This window comes from Xenopus laevis, chromosome 4S (genome assembly GCF_017654675.1).
Source record: "Xenopus laevis strain J_2021 chromosome 4S, Xenopus_laevis_v10.1, whole genome shotgun sequence".
NCBI lineage: Eukaryota > Metazoa > Chordata > Amphibia > Anura > Pipidae > Xenopus > Xenopus laevis.
In genome coordinates, this window is record NC_054378.1 from 33,726,747 (window position 1) to 33,743,857 (window position 17,111).

The 17,111-nt window shown below is 44.8% G+C and overlaps 2 protein-coding genes across 2 annotated transcripts in view; one reads left to right on the forward strand and one right to left on the reverse strand.

The window, feature by feature from the left end:
- Positions 1–5,018, reverse strand: part of gan.S (gigaxonin S homeolog) — a 40,156-nt gene extending 35,138 nt beyond the window's left edge. Inside the window, exon 1 of the mRNA XM_018260464.2 lies at positions 4,608–5,018. Coding sequence (XP_018115953.1) covers positions 4,608–4,792 — 185 coding nt within the window. The 5' untranslated portion in view covers positions 4,793–5,018. The remainder of the gene's footprint in view (positions 1–4,607) is intronic.
- A 447-nt stretch (positions 5,019–5,465) lies between these two features.
- LOC108708941 lies at positions 5,466–10,557 on the forward strand. Its single transcript, XM_041561130.1, has 2 exons — positions 5,466–6,464; positions 9,368–10,557. The coding sequence occupies exons 1-2, from the start codon at positions 6,458–6,460 to the stop codon at positions 9,961–9,963; spliced, it is 603 nt and encodes a 200-aa protein (XP_041417064.1). The 5' UTR covers positions 5,466–6,457; the 3' UTR covers positions 9,964–10,557.
- Positions 10,558–17,111: the final 6,554 nt, after the last annotated feature.

Below are 17,111 nucleotides of genomic sequence, written 5' to 3' on the forward strand. Positions count from 1 at the left end.
TTTTTTAACTTGTGTGTGTGGGGGGGGGGGGCTGGCCACCAAAATGTATGTTTTATCTTAGGGGAGGGGTCTGGCCAACCAGTGTTTTTTTTTTTTGACCGAAACGAAGTGGCTTTCATTTGTACATTAGAAATGCAGACAAATTGGAGAAGCAGCTGACTTAACAATCAGTTAACAAAAGTGTTGTCTTGGCCTTATTACTGTGGGTGGGGTTTGGGGCCAGCTTGAGGCAGACGGGGCCCTGAAAATTTTGTCATACAAGGCCCAGGTCTGTGGTCCCAATAATTTAATCTTATGTTGAGCAATAGGGCACACTACACTGCCCCTTTAAAGTAAATCTGTTAAAGTGCAAAAAATATATATATATTTTTTAGACATCTCTCTGATCAGAAGTATCTGTTCATAGTGGGCACTGCATATCCTCTGCATTGATAAATTATAGCTCATAAACCAAATAACCAAACCAAATTAGGTTACAGACAGGTTGAAATTACAGAAGATGATGTGCAACCTTCCCAGCAAGGAAGGGTCTGCATATTTGTTACTTTTCACTTCTGACAAGAGTGTGCAGTCTATGGGCTGTACAATGAGTCAAGGAAAAAAAAAGTCATTCACTCCTGAGTCATAGGATATTTTAGCATTAGACACTGTGGTCTCAGTATCTCTCTGCATCATTGATTCTATGTTCTGCAATACAGGCTGCAGATCTACAGCATCATGACTACACAGCATGGCTTTCCTATGTTACTAACATAACCGTATATTGTTGGTTAATCAAGCTTTGTAAACCATATCTTGGAAAGTACTGTAGTATATTTCCTGTGATGCAAAATGATTTGGATCAAAAATCAATAAGGTGCCATTTATTCAGTCTGTTAATTAGATCTAGGACTTCAGAACAGTGACCTTAAGTGATCTTAATTACCAGGCACAATTTAGAGCTTAATGGGCAAAGAAAGCTGAATTTACTGGGGGAGGGGAACACGAATATGTCTGGCAAGCTCCCAGTGAATTTAGTTGCTTACTTTTGCTAGCGACACTCTGTGCGAAAATAATGTACATGACCTACCATGTTACCTGTAGTTCCCAGACATCTTACCTGTAGTTCTTGCTTCATTTATATTTCTAAATGCACTTTATACAAAAAAATTTAAATCTAAATGCTGTACACATCCAGTTCTAACTTCTGTGTGGCAGATGCCTTGGAAGTACAAGTATAGGACCTGTTATCCAGAATGCTCAGGACCCGGGGCATTCTGAAAAATGGATCTTTCCGTAATTTAGATCTTCATATCTTGAGTCTGCTAGAAAATCATGTAAACATTAAATAAACCCAATATGCGTTTTTTTCTTCCAATAAGGATTAATTATATCTTAGTTTGGATCAAGTGCAAGGTACCGTTTCCATATTACAGAGAAAAAGGACATTTTTTAAAATGTGGATTATTTGGATAAAATGGAGTTTATGGGAGACAGCCTTTCGGTTTCCGGATTACGGGTTCCCATTCCTGTACAGGTAAAATTGTGGGGGTGGTCCTGTTTTAGAACTGCATAGACCAGTTTCTTTTTTCTGAAGAGGAAAGCTGGCCTAGGCAATATATGCAATTTAATTCATTGAGGATCCCTAGTATATATGGCCGAAATATCGGATTTGGATTAGCCGGATATCTCCCTGCCTTTGGTGGGCATATCAACGAAATATCTGATTGTTTGCCAAGGTGGCTGGTTTGGCGACCTCGCCAAATGAGCGGATCTTATAGTGTATGGCCGCCTTTAGCCTGAGGAAATCTATTCCCAAAGAGGTGAATTCCATTGTAGCAAGGACAGGCAACTATAAGCTGCGGTAAATACTTGGGGGGTGAAGTGCTGCTGCTGCTACTGAGAGAGCACAGGAATTCTGCAAACGGCTGTACGTGTATGTTGCATTTACTTGTCACCTCTTTGGGAATAGATTTCCTCAGGCTAAAGGCGGCCATACACTATAAGATCCGCTCATTTGGCGACGTCACCAAACCAGCCACCTCGGCAAACAATCAGATATTTCGTTGATGTGTAGGATTAATTTCCCCCAAGTGAGGTTGAGGGTCTGTGAAAAGGACAGTTCATTTTAGCAAACTGTTACTTATTTACCTCATTGACATGTATATACTTTAATTTCTTGTCTAAACTGCTACGTTAACAAATTAACACAGACAAAGTTCAGTTGGAAACATTGTGTACATGTCCCTTAAAATGGCCATAGACGTTAAAATTTTAAAAGATCTTTTCATCGTAGGGCCAAGCTTATCCTGAAACAATCGTTGAAATGTATGATTTGTACATCAACTAAAAGGACCATTTCACGCGATACCATCTAGTTGAGCGCAGGAAAACTGTGGGTAGCTGCCTGCTTGGCCCTGCAAACTAATGGACAATGGATAAATTTCACTGTGAACAATGAAAATTTTCTAACCTGACGATCAATAGGACGAAAAATCGTTCATTCGTGGCGCACTAACCTCACGATAATATGACAGATGTCAGATCACACTAAAATTGGTTGTCATGGAAAGAAAAATAATAATGTCCATGGCCACCTTTATTGTGTTGCTAATACCTTAAGTGTGCCCCCCCCGCCCAATATATAGCCACATAAACACGGACTTCCTACTCTGTAATGGAAACATTTGGGTACATAAAAGCACAACACTGCTAGCAGAGTATGTTAATATAATTACGGAACACAGTTTTTTTTTTTTTGCATTTCTATGAATCGGCAAGTAGTTAGGTGGGTTTCACAGGTTGAACTTGATGGGCAGGTGTCTTTTTTTCAATCTCTTCTACTATGTTATTAGGGGAAAGACTATAGTAGGGGAGGGGATTGGAAAAGACCAGACACTTAATAACTAAACAAAATTATAAAGGGAAGGTAACACATTCCCCAGCATTGCTGCAATTTGGTTAAATATAATAAATTTGTGAGTCACATTGGAGTTCCATATTACCTATTTAATGCCTGCAGTATAGTGTCTTTGTGTGGGCACCAAAAGCTACATATAATATCCATTTACAGACACTTTATAGCAGGGGTGTCCAACCTGTGGCCTCAGGGCTGCATGCGGCCCAGGATGGATATGAATGTGGCCCAGCTTGAAACACTCGCTTCCCGAGGAAACATCATGTCGCAAAAAATATGCCCCCCCCTGGACCTAATGGGCCCACCTGCTGCCACTACTTGGTACCTGGCATTGGCAATTCAGCTTGTTGTTCCTACTACGCTCCTGTTGTGTCTGACTTGTGCAGGAGAATCAGAGAGAGGCGTGTTGGTGAAGGGAGAGGCTGTGAAGCAAAATCAGTGTGGTTTCTGGCTACTTGTGCTAAGTGCTTCACCCAGTTGGAGCACTGTATTCCCCCTAAACTGCTGCACGTTCTCATCTCTGCAACACTTTAGCACACAACATTAGATCTGCCTGCCTGCTACAACTTTGGTAAAAAAACAAACAGGGGGGGGGGGGTAGTGTGGTGAGCGGATCTGGGGCCTTTTGGTAGACTTTGATCCAATCGTGGGGGGGGGGTTCCAGTGAAGGAAGAGAAGTGGGAAAAAAAGAAGAAATAAGGGCTAGTCCACACGGGGAGATAGCCCTGCGTTTGCGGCGACAAAGCGCCGCGCCAGTCGCCGCGACCGGCGCAGGCGACAGTTTTGTATGGGCGCCTATGTAAAAACGCCTGTGCTAACCACACGAGGCGATGCGCTTTTCAACAGTCGCCTGAAAAAGCCTGGCGAGGCATTTTCAGGCGACTGTTGAAAAGCGCATCGCCTCGTGTGGTTAGCACAGGCGTTTTTACATAGGCGCCCATACAAAACTGTCGCCTGCGCCGGTCGCGGCGACTGGCGCGGCGCTTTGTCGCCGCGACCGCAAACGCAAGGCTATCTCCCCGTGTGGAATAGCCCTAAAGGTATGGAAATAGGAGAAAAAAATAGTGAAATAAAACTTTGTGCTCTCTAAGTCCGGACACAATTAACCCCCTCAGTCTGTCATCTTGTTAGGAACAGGCTTAGTATGCCAGGTTGTAATAATGTGGTGACGTATGGAGTAGGGGGGACTCTGCCCATTGCCCAGTTAGTAATTATAAGAAGTCTATTTAATATCCAGGTGTCCCATATTCCAGTGTATAGCTCCGTCTGGTTATCCAGCTGGTATTGTAGTTCTTTTCTGTGTATTTTCTTTACTTTTACAAATCAAAAGTGAGTGTGTATTTCATGTGTGGCCCCAGACCATTTTACTTTTTCCAAAGTGGCCCAGAGAAGCCAAAAGGTTGGACACCCCTGCTTTATAGCTTACATATAGAGTCACACAGAGACATTCTAGTTCCTACTCTCTAATGCAAATACTTGGGTTACAAAGTGGGAGCACTCAAAGAAAATAATCACTAGCATCAATAGTATATTTTAAAAGGCCCTTCATTACATTGATACGCAGATTGAATTTACAAAGATATTTATGCAGAAAGCTTTGCAAAGACTGACGCCCTTGTGCTTTAGGCTACAACTCGCAGCTCGTTTGTTTTAGATGAAGAATAATACAATGGCAGGCATTACAAATCAGTGGAAATTTAAAGCTACTCACCGAATGTACGGACTGGCTGCTGCCAGTATATTCCTTTGTGCGGGGATCTCCTGCCCCTCCAGAACCAGAAGTGCATCGCAGAAGCCGGACTCCCCCCTGAACGAACCGAGAGCCCGGAGTAGCTTTGCAGCATGTTGTGGGTCGCAGACCTCGGTCATTGTGCACTGGGGCTCGGATTCAGACATGTAGCTGATGCGACTGTGTTTATGTACAAAGACAGGTAAATAAAGGAGACAGAACTGTGTCACACAGAAGGTGAGGGGTGCATAGCCATGTATAGGGACCACAGAAAACCGGCAACAGGGAAAGACTCTTCAGGGAAATCTGTGCCTAAGAAATTCAGGAAGTGTCAGAGACTCGCAGACATCAGGCAGCTCTGCACAAGCTCAGCTAAAACACGCCCAGTGGCTTCCACCTCTCTCTGCCTTGCATTCCAGCGTGACGTCATCACAGCGCGCCAGCCCTCATGTCAAAACATTCCCCCTCCCCATGCACACGTGTGATAAGCAGCGGGACTGGGAGTGTGGCTGATTGTTACAGAACAGTGACAAGCAATAATCTGCCCACCCACGGTCACTAGCAATACCTCCCAACTGTTTTTAGATGGACAGTCCCTCTTTTGACAGCACAACCTGCAGTCCCTCATTTGTACTGGAAAGTCCAGTTTTTAAATAAGTAATTGTAACAATATAAGGTTAGGGCTTCCCAGATAAACACAGTGGAAGGAGGGAAGCTTTGACCGGGTTAGGCAGGCCTTAGTCTTAGAAAGGTTATGATTGGTGGGAGAGAGTAAAGGTGGGGTTACCAGGCAGAGTAGAATCCAGCAGGAAAGCAGTGGCATCCATCTTACAGCTAGCAGTGAGGTGTAAGCAGCATTAGCAGCATCAGTGTCATGGTGAGTCGGGATATCACAGCTATGCTGGAATCTTTGAGACAGCAGGCTCAGAGCCACGGTCCTTCATGGTTACAGGACCAGCTGGATAGGATTAATGGCCCCCCCAGGTGGCGATAGTACCCCCCCCCAGTAGGCCCCAATGGAGGAGCAGGCCCCCAGCGCGCCTCAGCCCAGAACTTGGGGGAAAGAGAAGGCGGGCGGTCAGTCCGAGTCCGGGGGTTACTAGGGGTCCCAGGAGTAGCAGGACCAGCACTCCCGCAGTGCCTTGAGGAGGGAATAATGAGCATGGGAGATCCGGAGGATGCTTGGCGCTGCAGCCGACATCAGGGCAAAGAAGTGGGTGGAGCTTACGCGCGAGCCGCAGCTCAGCGCGGGGAGACAGGCAGAATGGCGCGTCTTCCCCCCTGCACACGCCAGACACACAGGGGAGTAGAAAGGGTGCACGCGGAGGCGCAGCCAAGCAGAGAGGCACCAGAGACACTCCCACTGTACCTGTCAGCAGCAGTAATACCCCTCCAAGCCTACACAGGCAGAGTAGGGGTACAGCAACTTCGTCTCACAGCCCAGGGGAGGCTGCTTACAACAGTCCAGCAGCTGCAGCTTGGAGTCGCGGGACTGTAACAGCCCAGGACAGGGCTTCTGAAAGGGAGCAGGGCAGTTCTTCAGATGGAGAAGGGCAGCACAGGAGAGGCACAGCCCCTACCAGGGCTTCCAGACCAGAGGCAGGACCAGACAGCCCGGGGGGGATACCCCCCCTGCGCAATCAGAACAGGGACCGGTCTTACAGCCCCCATGGCTCGGAGTCAGATGGATCTCAGGACCGGACCACTCGCCGCAGCTGGCGTCACTCACGACCTACCACTAATGCGGACCAAGGCGAGGTCAGAAGCAGTGGTGTATCAGGGGAGGCCGAACGCACGGCGGTGCCAGGAAATTCAGGACTCCTCAAGTCGTTATGGGTGGTGAGTACCATGCTTTACCAATAATGCAGTCGCAGCATGCTTTACCAATAATGCAGTTGCAGCAGGTGGTTTTGGCGCAGGCGAGACCTGGGGGGGTACATGGGTCACTGTTAGGCTTGCTGACGGGGCTTAGGGATATGGTATCATCCTGGGAAACAGGGGATGGGGGCACCGGTACAAGGGGCATTGGGGTCATTGGGGGCAGAGAGGCATAGCCCGGTAGCGAACCCCACTCCTCCTCCTGTCGCGGGGACTAGTCAGCCCAGCACGGGGGTTTAGACGGCGGAGCCTCCAGCTCAGCAGGCCACTTTGGTGGTGGCTGGGGGCACTGCGGGTGTTGGAGTACAGGTGGCAGACACGGCCTTAGGGGGGTCATACTTTTGTTGTGCTGGCCCCTTGGGGGTGCATCTGAAACCTGAAATAAAGGAAAAAGATATGGAAGGGGGAATTTTTGGAGCTGTTCTCGCTACTTCCCAGAGAGGACTTTGTAGATGTGGATGAGGAAAAAGATAAGGAAAAAGCAAAAAAGCGTGAGGAGGAGGAAAAAAGGCGATATAGGAAAATTCCTAAATCATTTGGCACGTGGCTGAGGGCCTTTTGCATATATGCTAGTGTGTTGGGGGAAAAACAACCACAGCTATGTTCATCCCTCTTTTGTTATGTTGATGAAATTTGGTCGGCAAGCAGAGACTTTGGGGGTTTAAGCGTGGTGGAAATATGACGAGCAAAGCAGCGCACCCCAATATGCGCTGGGATTATAAGGATATCAATTTATGGCTAAAATTGATGAGTCCTCAAAAAGGGTCGCCCTTTCAGGGGGGCGCCAGCGGGCAGCAACAGTCCGGCTCGCTGGCAAGCAGCGGGAAGCCAGTTTTCTTTCAGTTCAATGAGGGACAGTGTAATACCTGCAGATTCTGGCATGAATGCTCCGGTTGCGGTGGGGGGCACCCTTTCTCAAAATGCTTCAAGAAAGGCAAACAAGGCAACAAGCCTGGGGATGCGGGGGGAAAAGGGGAGTACCCCCGTGAGGATAGAAGGGATGGAGCGGTGGCTAAGCAGTTATAGTTGTCAAAGGGATGCCATCCTGTTAAGGGAAGGTTTTACACGTGGGTTCTGGATTCCTTTTCAGGATGCACCTGGGGTGGATTGTGGCAAAAACTTGCGGTCGGTGAATGAATACCCCGTTGTGGTCAGGGAAAAAATTGGCAAAGAGGTGTCACTGGGGCCCTTTGAGGCGTTGTCCTTGCAGAACCTTCGTATATCCCCAAAGGAGTTGCAGTCACTTTTGGGGAAATTAAATTTCGCATGTAGGATTCTCCCGATGGGAAGGGCCTTCAGCAGGCGCCTTTCCCTGAGCTCGTCGGGGGTGACAAAGCCTTATCACCACATACGGGTAACTGGCGGGATGCGGGAGGATTTGAAAGTGTGGGGCCAGTTACTGGACTCATTTAATGGGCGCCAATTTATTCAGGAGAAGGAAGTACCGGCGGACTCCTTACAATTGTTCACGGACGCGGCGGGCAGTACAGGCTTCGGCGCATATTGGGCTGGAAAGTGGTGCGCGGAGGAGTGGCCCTACAGCTGGGTGGAATCCGGCTGGTAAGGAATGTGGCATTCCTGGAATTGTTCCCAATATTGGTGTCGGTGGAGTTGTGGGGTAAAGAATTTGCCAATCGGAAAGTTCGTTTTAATTCAGACAACATGGCAGTGGTGTCCGCTATCGACAATCTGTCTGCCTCCTCGTTGCCAGTCTTGGCGCTGCTGCGCTGGCTGGTACGGCGCTGCTTAGAACTTAACATATGCTTTAGAGCGGCACACGTAGAGGGTTGCAGGAATGTGATAGCGGACTCTTTGTCTCGTTTTCAGTGGGACCGGTTTCGAACAGTGGCCCCCACAGCAGAGGATGTCGGCAGCCCTTGCCCGGGTTGGCTCTGGACCATTGGCCAGAAATACTGGGGGCGGTGATTTCCAGGTCCCTTGCCCCGACAACTTGGGTGGCTTACCGTAAGGTGTGGAAAGACTGGGAGCAGTTGTGCGGGAACTCAGGCCCATTGGTCCATGACGAGTCGCGATTGGAGGTGCTGTTGTGGTTCCTTTGCAGGAGGGCTCACCAGGGATGTTCTGGGGCAACAATAGGCAGGGACCTATCTGCTTTATCATTCCTGTTTAAATTTCAGGGTGTTCGTGATGTGACTAAACACTTTGTGGTTCAGTTGGTTAACAGGGGCATTCGCAGAAAAAAAAAGGTGAAAAAGAGGGGCGCAGGCCATTGTCCTTCGAGTTATTAAGTCAGGTTTCGAAAAGACTTGACAAGGTTTGTTCATCAGGGGACGAGGTACTCCTATTTAGAGTTGCATTTGCGCTGGCGTTTTTTGGGGCCTTTCGGGTTGGGGAACTGGTTAGTGCCAGCAAGGCACGCCAGGGGGGCCTCATGTTAAGTGATGTACATACGTTTGAGAATAGGGTTGAGATCTGGTTGAGGAGATCAAAAACGGATCAGGAGGGAAAAGGGGTGCTGGTGCCCTTGGAGGCAGTGGGGGGGAGCTCTGCCCAGTGCAGCTCACACGACAATTCATAAGGATACGGGGGGTGTCTCCTGGCCCCTTTTTCCAGCATGGGAACGGCACCCTGCTTACACGCTATCAGTTTGCCTTTGTGTTGCGCAAAGCCCTGAGAGAGTTGGGGGTCAACCCTGAAGAATTTGGCACTCACTCCTTTCGTATAGGGGCAGCCACGGAAGCGGCGCGATTAGGCTTGTCCAGTAGTTCCATCAAGCGCATAGGTAGATGGGAGTCAGCTAGTTTTCGATCCTATGTTCGGTTGAATAAGCTGTGAGTGTGTACCTTTAACTACCACCCCTCCCTCCCTTTCGTGTGGTTCTTTCTTGTTATTATTTCTTTCAGGTTCATCGGTGATTTGGATTGTGGGTGACTCATGCATTGCCCGGGCACATCAGCGGTTGCAAATATATCCACCAGGAACACTTTTAAGCTTCCTTCCAACTCAAGTAGTGATTCAATGGTTTGGAGTTGGGGGCATGCGATGGGAGCAGGTATTGCTAAAGTTTGCAGCACAAATGAGAATTGCTATGCCACCAGACATACTGGTGGTGCACTGTGGGGGTAATGACCTGGGCAGGGTATCCCAAAGGGAACTTATACGGGTTATGCGGTGTGATTTAGAGAGGATCATGCAGTTAGCGCCCAATGTAAAGATAGTTTTTTCAGAAATGGTGAGTAGGATCCACTGGAGGTTTGTCAACACATGGGAAGCTATTGAGAGGAGTCGCAAGGTGATTAATAAACAGTCGGCCGGTATCGTTAGGAAGATGGGCGGCTTTATTGTACGACACAAGTACGTGGTAACGGGGGACCCGGGGTATTACTTGAAGGATGGGGTGCACTTAAGCCAGGTGGGTTTGGACATTTTTGTGCTGGGGTTGCAGGATGGAATTGAAAGGGCGCTGGGCGAGTGTGTGGGTGGAGCCCGGCCAGCTTAAGGGGTCAAGCGGCCCGAGCCGTGGCGGGGGAATGCTTGCCAGTGTGGGTAATGGGGCTGTAGTCCCCTATTTGTGGCGTGTGTTGGTGCCTCTCCGGGTAAGGGCCCCGGGAGGTAAAGTCGAGTGAGGCCATCTGCTACTACTTGCCCATCCAGGGCAGCGCCCGGGTGGCCGGCATGGCAGTGGCCCGGTCACTCTATGGAGTAACCAGTTAGGCAAGCATTCCCGTGGGAATTACTGTTATGTTACAGTTATGTGTGATTAATACATACATATATATTAAAGTTTAATAAAAGCTGCGGCCTATGAATTCCATCCTGAGCCTCAAGTGTCTTTATTGGGATCTTTATGATAAAGGGGGGTGTGGGAGTGGTCAAATGGGATACAGGTAAGACGGCGGCCTTAACGCTGCCCGGGTCATAGGGCTTCCCAGATAAACACAGTGGAAGGAGGGAAGCTTTGACTGGGTTAGGCAGGCCTTAGTCTTAGAAAGGTTATGATTGGTGGGAGAGAGTAAAGGTGGGGTTACCAGGCAGAGTAGAATCCAGCAGGAAAGCAGTGGCATCCATCTTACAGCTAGCAGTGAGGTGTAAGCAGCATCCCGCCCTCCCATCCCTTATGTTTAGAAGGAATTGTATTTGCATGTATTTAGTTATGGCAGGCGGGGGAATGCTTGCCAGTGTGGGTAATGGGGCTGTAGTCCCCTATTTGTGGCGTGTGTTGGTGCCTCTCCGGGTAAGGGCCCCGGGAGGTAAAGTCGAGTGAGGCCATCTGCTACTACTTGCCCATCCAGGGCAGCGCCCGGGTGGCCGGCATGGCAGTGGCCCGGTCACTCTATGGAGTAACCAGTTAGGCAAGCATTCCCGTGGGAATTACTGTTATGTTACAGTTATGTGTCATTAATACATACATATATATTAAAGTTTAATAAAAGCTGCGGCCTATGAATTCCATCCTGAGCCTCAAGTGTCTTTATTGGGATCTTTATGATAAAGGGGGGTGTGGGAGTGGTCAAATGGGATACAGGTAAGACGACGGCCTTAACGCTGCCCGGGTTAAACGGGTCTCTTGGGGAAACTGTGACTCACAGCTTAAAGGCAAAGCCAGACGTGGCATTTTACGTTGCATTTTTAAAAAAGAAACCGCACGTGACGTCAATATGCGTTTTTTCATGCATTTTTCAGCACGTAGGTTTCTTTTTCCAACATGCACTTCTCATTCTCATTGAGAATTTGGACACCATATTTAAAATACGCTGCTTATTTACGCAAAGTGTGGTTTCAAACATGCAGATCCCATAGACTCTATTGATTTGGTAGTTTCTTGACGTATTGGCGTTTCTGCTGAAAAACGCCAATACTGGCGTCCTGTGGCGGATTTCGGTTTGCAAGCGCCCTGTGTGAATTGCCATAGTGTGTTTTCCATTAGTTTCAGTGGTAGTGCAGTTTATACGTATTTACGCCTGGCGGAGCTTTTTTAAAAACGCCAAGTCTGGCCTTGCCCTAAAGGGCAATTCACCTTCATTAGCAAAACTGTAATGACTGATAAAGAAAACACAGAAATGTGTTCAAACTTTCATAACCTGCCAAATTTTGTAAAATGAACATAGTGATTAGGGGGTGTGGTCACAAAAATGGGTGTGGTCAAAATATCTTTTTTGTCCCTCTTTTTATTTACAAAATGTTGGGCGGTAGTCTAGTACAAAGGAAGGCAAGGCAGGCTTTGTGTTAGCCAGATAAGTAAGGAATCAAGTTTTGGATTATATGTTGTTGTGCTGCCTGCAAGTTAAAAAAAACTAAACAATAAAGTAATTAGTGTGATCATCTTATCCCTTGGTGCACAGGATGTTTAAATTCTACAGGGAGAAACTCATGACTTCCCTTTGGACCACAACTAAGAATGCAATAGCAGGCCAATAGCTCCTCGAGTAATTGCCAAATGTACTGTTGTATCGACACATTCCTGAAATTGATGGAAAACATATAGTTACAGTTAGATCGGGTTGAAAAAAGACCAAAGTCCATCAAGTTCAACCCCTCCAAATGAAACTCAGCATCCATACACACACACACACACACACTGACCCCTCCATACACTCACAAAAACTATATATACTCATACACTAAGGGGCACATTTACTTAGCTCGAGCGAAGAAATAGAATAAAAAAAACTTCGAATTCCGAATGTTTTTTTTGGCTACTTCGACCATCGAATTGGCTACTTCGACCTTCGACTACGACTTCAACTTTGAATCGAACGATTCGAACTAAAAATCGTTTGACTATTCGACCATTCGATAGTCGAAGTACTGTCTCTTTAAAAAAAACTTAGACCCCCTACTTCGCCACCTAAAACCTACCGAACCTCAATGTTAACCTATGGGAAAGGTCCCCATAGGCTTTCTTAGCTTTTTTTGGTTGAAGAAAAATTGTTTGATCGATGGATTAAAATCCTTCGAATTAACCCTCGATATTCTACCATATGTAAATCTGCCCCTAACTGTAGATTTTAGTATCACAATAGCATTGGATATTATGCTTGTCCAAGAAATCATCCAAGCCACTCTTAAAGGCATTAACAGAAACAGCCATCACAACATCATCCAGCAGTGCATTCCACAACCTCACTGTCCTCACTGTGAAGAACCTCCTACATTGCTTAAAATGAAAGTTCTTTAACTCTAGTCTGAATGGGTGGCCTCTGGTGCGGTGATCCTCTTTATGGATAAAAAGGTCCCCTGATATTTGTCTATAATGCTCTCTAATGCATTGTAAAGTGTAATCATGTCCCCTCTCAAGCATCTTTTTTTCCAGAGAAAACAATCCCAACCTTGACAGTCTACCCTCATAATTTAATTCTTCCATCCCTCTGAACCAGTTTAGTTGCACATCTCTGCACTCTCTCCAGCTCATTTATATCACTCTTAAGGATTGGAGCCCAAAACTGCACCACATACTCCAGGTGAGGCTTTACAAGTGACCTATAAAGAGGCAAAATTATGTTTTCATCCCTTGAGTTTATGTCCTTTCGTATGCAAGACAGTTCTTTGTTTGCTTTAGTGGCCACATAATGACACTGCCCAGAATTAGACAACTTGTTATCCACAAAAAAAAACGTAGATCCTTCTAAGTTAAGTAAACTCCCTACACACTGCCATTTAGTGTATAACTTGTATTTATATTATTTTTGCCAAAGTGCAAAACCTAATTTTCCAGTTTGCTGCCCAGTTTTCCAATTTAGTCAAATCACTCTGCAAAGTGTCAGCATCCTGAATGGAAACCTATATTAAGCACAATTTGGTATCATCAGCAAAAATAGAAAAAGTGCTTTCAATGCCCACCTCCAGGTCATTAATAACTGCAGTTGAAAAGCAAAGGACCAAGTACAGAGCCCTGTGGTCATGCAACAATTGTAGGATAGGAAGGAGCATTACAATCCGCAGACTTGGCTGCAAAATTCCTTTATTGTCACCACATGTTTCGGATCATCATGGATCCTTTTTCAAGCAAAATTCCTTTATTGTCACCACATGTTTCGGATCATCATGGATCCTTTTTCAAGTGAAAAAGGATCCATGATGATCCGAAACATGTGGTGACAATAAAGGAATTTTGCAGCCAAGTCTGCGGATTGTAATGCTCCTTCCTATCCTACAATTGTTGCATGAGTACAAGTTTGGCCTGGCTGGTGTGGCCTGAGTAGGAAAGTGAGCTACACAGGTGGAGATCGTTTGGACAAAACCTCATTTTTGCATTTATAGAGCCCTGTGGTACTCCATTAACAACACTGGTCTAATTAAAGAATGTTCCATTTACCACATACTATGTTTCAGGCCAACATTCCTTAATATAACCAGTAACCTTTTTTGCGGCACTATCAAATGCTTTAGCAAAGTCTAAGTAGATAACATCCACTGCCATTCCAGAATCAAGGTCCCTGCACACCTTCTCATAAATGAAAATTATATTAGTCTGGCAAGATCTATTACACATAAAACCATGCTGGCAGAAACTCATAGTGTTATGATTTGCAATGAAGTCCAGTATCTTATAATTTAATACCCCTTTGAAAAGCTTTCCTACCACTGATGTCAGACTAACTGGCCTATAGTTTTGAGGCTGAGAATGGGATCCCTTTTTGAATAGTGGCACCACATTAGCAATATGCCAGTCTCTCGGCACGTGCCAGACCTCAATGAATCCTAGACCTTGGTTTATCTTAACATGTTCTAGTCTCTTTTGAATTTCTTCATGTGTGAACCATGCATCATTAGTTGTATTACTAGGATTGGGACTATTAAGAAGGAGACCTAGATTAACTGGTTCCTCATTTGTGTAGATAGATGAAAAATTACATTTCAGAATCTCTGCTTTTTTCTGTTCTCCTCAACCAGCTGACCTTCCTCTGATATTAAGGGTCCCACCCCTTCCTGCTTTATTTATTTACATATTTAAAAAATAATTTTGGATTATTTTTACTGCTTGCTGCAATACCATTTTCCATATCGATTTTAGCTTGTCTTTAGCTTTTTTGCATTATTTATTGGCTTCCTTGTACCTGATAAAGTTTCAGCTGTCCCAGCTAACTTGAAAGCCTTATAAGAACACATTTTCTTACCCACCTCAACACCAACACTTCTACTGAACCACAACGGTCTTGTTCCTTGCTTACAAGGTATATACTGGCATGTACTGTATACTTACTAAGCATCATTTTAAAAACGTCCCATTTTTGTTCTGCGTTTAACACTCTGAAAAGTATTTCTCACTTAATATGTTGCAGAGATGCCCTTGTACTGTCTAAAATTTTGTGTTTTAGAATTGCCTCTGCAACAGAATCTCCCTAAGTGCTCACCCACACAAATGGTAGAGATAAATTCGCTATTATTAGTTATTACAAGATCCAAAAGACACTGTTGGTTCTTGAACGAGCTGGAATAAAAAGTTGTCATTCAGCATATTTACAAATGCTTGCTTTTTGTGACTTGGCAACCCCATTACCCCAGTAAATGTCTGGACAATTAAAGTCACCCATAATAATAACTTGACCTTGTTCTATTTGTAAAAGAAGCTGGGCTTCATTCTCATCACTTATACAAGGTGGTTTGTAGCATACACCAATGATCATTTTCTTTGTAACCTTTTGCCCAGTTGATATCTCTATCCATAGGGATTCCCGGTGGGCCAAGGTGTCAGTGGGCTCTCCTGCCTCTAAACATTTGGCCTATTTCATGGTCATTGCCTATTTCTATGAGAATAAAGAGGATAAATAGATGGATTAATAGATTATAATATGTAAAGAAAAGAGAATAGGAGAATAGAGGTTGAATGAGGAGAGGAAGAATAATAGTACTGAGAATGGGCCCCTGGTCTAAGTCTTTCGGTGGGCCCCTGGTGTCCCAGTCCGACACTGGTGCCATCAATGGATATTTCTTTATTGCATGGCTTCAATTTAGGCTTTACATACATAAATACTCCTCCACCCTTTTTTATCCCTCTGTCCCTCCTAAAAAGGGTGTAACCATTTAAATTCACAGCCCAGTCTCATGTTTTATCCCACCAGGTCTTAGTGATACCAATTATATTTAAATTTTTACCCTAGCTTCCCCATAATTCTTTGGCCCACCCCCTCCTTCCATTGAGGCTCAAGCCCTCGCTACTAAATAGGTTGTACCCCAAGGAAAAATCAGCCCAGTACTCTAGGAACCCAAACGTTTCATTCCTACACCAAGACTTGAGCCATGCATAGAGCACCTAGGCTCCCACTGTGTACCTAAGTATCACTAGTTAGGGAGGACTGCACTATTCTTTTCCTCTTTCTCTGCTCCTAAACATTTACTAGCGAAAAGTAGATGGAAATAATAACAAATGGAATATTACACTCATCTCCTTTATAGCAATGAAGAAGATTTTTTTGGATCTAACAGTTTATTCAGTTTGTTTATTCTATGGCGATAAAGGTGTACATCTAACCCATGAATACCAATGGTTTCATCCCCCATACAAAATGGCATTATAATAACTGACTTAAAGGTTAGTATACTGCCTTTGTAATACATTTTGTCTATTGTTTTGATCTTGAAAAATCTGTGTTTTTTTTTTTTATTCCTTGAGCTAAACAAGGCAAACAGGAACCTACTGAAGCTTCCTCCATGTTTGGTCCTTGTAAGGTAACCAAATTAGATTGTGTACAGATAAGCAAAAGTCTATTGTGCAGGTAGACTATAGTTAACAGTAGGACCAAATATTTTAGGCAATATCAAGTGCCTTGTTAAATTGAAAGCTTAAAGTCAGGTCATGGCTAGTCAGTTGAATTTTCAAATTGTATCGGCTATATAGTGTGCAATACCAATTTATTTATTTCAACTTTTAATTTAACCATATGGGAAAGGAATATACCATTAAACAACCCATCAACTGCAAAAGAAAGATAATGTCTAGTGTTTGTAATTTCTTTGTGTGATTCAGGATATACTGCATTTGAAAATAATGTGTTTTGAAACATAGTGTGGCAGCAGTGGGCAAATTTGCACCTAGGCAGTAACCCATAGCAACAAATAGATATTCTTTTTTTCAGCCAGCTGCAGGTAGAATAGTAAAATCTTGTTTTATTCCTTTTTTATTTAAAGTTCCCATGGGTTACTGCCCAGGTGCAGATTTTGCCAATATTGATAAAAGGCCCCCGTTGTACCAGAACACTTTCTAAATGCACAAAACAAGGATCTTATTGTCCTTTGTTGGTATTAGTCATATCATAAAATATATTGGTGTGATGTAAATAATGCAAAAAGTATTCTGCAATAAAACCAAATTTAGTAGGTGTCATTTTCTTAAATACCCAGTAGGGGGTGGTGTAGCAGATGTAATGCTTTTACAAAAGTGTGTTCAACACATAAAACATGTAAGGCTGAAATACTTTATTGTGATGTTTAAGCAAAGGCATGTATTTATCATATCATTTACAATGTATCTTGCTTGTTTGAATATGATTGCTAAAAAAAAATGTTTTCTGCCTGTGCGTTTGGCCTCTGCTGGTGGGTCAGGCTCATGCATTCTGAACAGCTGTTGTTGCATTTGGAATAGTAGGACGAATATCATGTTTTTTTTTACTGCAATTGTGTTTTGATTTGAAGCACAATCACCAAGTT